This window comes from Scyliorhinus canicula, chromosome 23 (genome assembly GCF_902713615.1).
Source record: "Scyliorhinus canicula chromosome 23, sScyCan1.1, whole genome shotgun sequence".
Lineage (NCBI taxonomy): Eukaryota > Metazoa > Chordata > Chondrichthyes > Carcharhiniformes > Scyliorhinidae > Scyliorhinus > Scyliorhinus canicula.
Window position 1 is genome coordinate 24,993,817 of NC_052168.1, and position 1,657 is coordinate 24,995,473.

Below are 1,657 nucleotides of genomic sequence, written 5' to 3' on the forward strand. Positions count from 1 at the left end.
CCCTCAGCCCCTCCCCCTCAGGCCCCTCCCCCCTCACCCTCCCCCCTCAGCCCCTCCCCCCTCAGCCCCTCCCCCCCCCCCCCCCCCTCTCACCTCCGGCGGTGCCCTCCACGCTGATGCGGGCGCCCTGTTTGGAGGTGATGATCCTCTCGCTTTTCAAGGTGCCGGCGCTGCTCATCTGCTCCAACTGGGCCTCCAGCACCGAGTGTAGCTGGGCCAGGGCGGCCCGGGCCCGGGAGGGGACCCGGCTGCAGCCGGAGGAACGGACAGCGGAGAGCGCGCGGCCCAGCATGGCGGCTAGTGATGGGGCGGGGCCAGTGACGTGTGCAGGGGGCGGCGCCAGGGACGTGGCGGGGGGACGTACCAGGGACGTGGCGGGGGGACGTACCAGGGACGTGGCGGGGGTGGGACCGGTGACATACATGGGGGCGGGGCCTGTGATGGGGGCGTGGTCGATGACGTAAGTGCGTGGTGGCGACAGTGACGTCACCGGGGGCGGGACAGATGCGGAGACATAAATCGGGCTAGGAGGAGGGACAGTGACGTAAACCGGGGGCGGGGAAAATGACGTATACCGAGGGCGGCTCAGTGACGTTATGGAGGAAGCGCTCCATCTTAGCCATTGGATAGCTCCCTGACACGATTCCACCAATCAGAGTTCAGGACTGAACTTTTAAAGGCACAGTCCCTTCCACAACTCCAATAGAATCCTTTTTAAATTGGGCCAATTAGAGATGAGTTTAAATTGCCCCTGTGTAACCCACAACAATTAAAACAAAACCTTTGAAAGTCCAAAACAAATAGGGACAGGAGGAAGTCATTCAGCTCCTGGTGGCTGCTCCGCCCTTTATTAAGATCATGGCTGATCTCACACTCATTCGGCCCATCGAGTCTGCACCGGCCCTTGGAAAGAGATCCCCACCTAGGCCTAATCCCCCACCCTATCCCCGTAACCCAGTAACCCCACTTAACCTTTTTTGGACACTAAGGGGCAATTTACCAGAGACAATCCACCTGACCTGCACATCTTTGGGCTGTGGGAGGAAACCGGAGCACCCGGAGGAAACCCACGGAAAACGTGCAAACTCCACACAGATAGTGACCGAGGCCAGAATTGAACCCGGGACCCTGGAGCTGTGAGGCAATAGTAAAGTCACCATAGTCAGAGGTGACCATAGGCTACTTTTCCCCTATGAGGGGGAAGAGCTGACTGCTGGTGATTTAACCTGAGGGTCACCACACCTTACGCAAGGGGCAAGGTTGAGAAGGTGTGGCCTTCATGAATAACCTCAGCCGGTACGGGAATTGAACCCACGCTGTTGGCACAAATCAGTCGTCCAGCCAACTGAGCTAAGCCAGCTGCCTCACTGCATCCACTATCCTGCCTTCACTCCATAACCCTCAATTCCCCAACTGATTAAAAACCTATCGATCTCGGCCTTGAAAATGTTCAAAGACTCGGCCTCCATAGCTTCCTGGGGTAAAGAATTCCAAAGATTCCCCATTCTTTGAGAGAAGAAATTGTTCCTCAAATCTGTCTTCAATTAACTATTCCTTATTCTGCGACAGTGCCCTCTGATCCTACTCTCTGCCATAACATTTACCCTGTTGAACCCGCTAAGAATCTTATAAGTTTCAATCCTATCACCTCTCATTC

General features: G+C 56.4%; 1 protein-coding gene across 1 annotated transcript in view; it reads right to left on the reverse strand.

Annotated features, from left to right (window-relative positions):
* Nucleotides 1–312, reverse strand: part of gcat (glycine C-acetyltransferase) — a 14,512-nt gene extending 14,200 nt beyond the window's left edge. The window contains 1 exon segment of the mRNA XM_038783584.1: nt 94–312. Coding sequence (XP_038639512.1) covers nt 94–292 — 199 coding nt within the window. The 5' untranslated portion in view covers nt 293–312.
* Nucleotides 313–1,657: the final 1,345 nt, after the last annotated feature.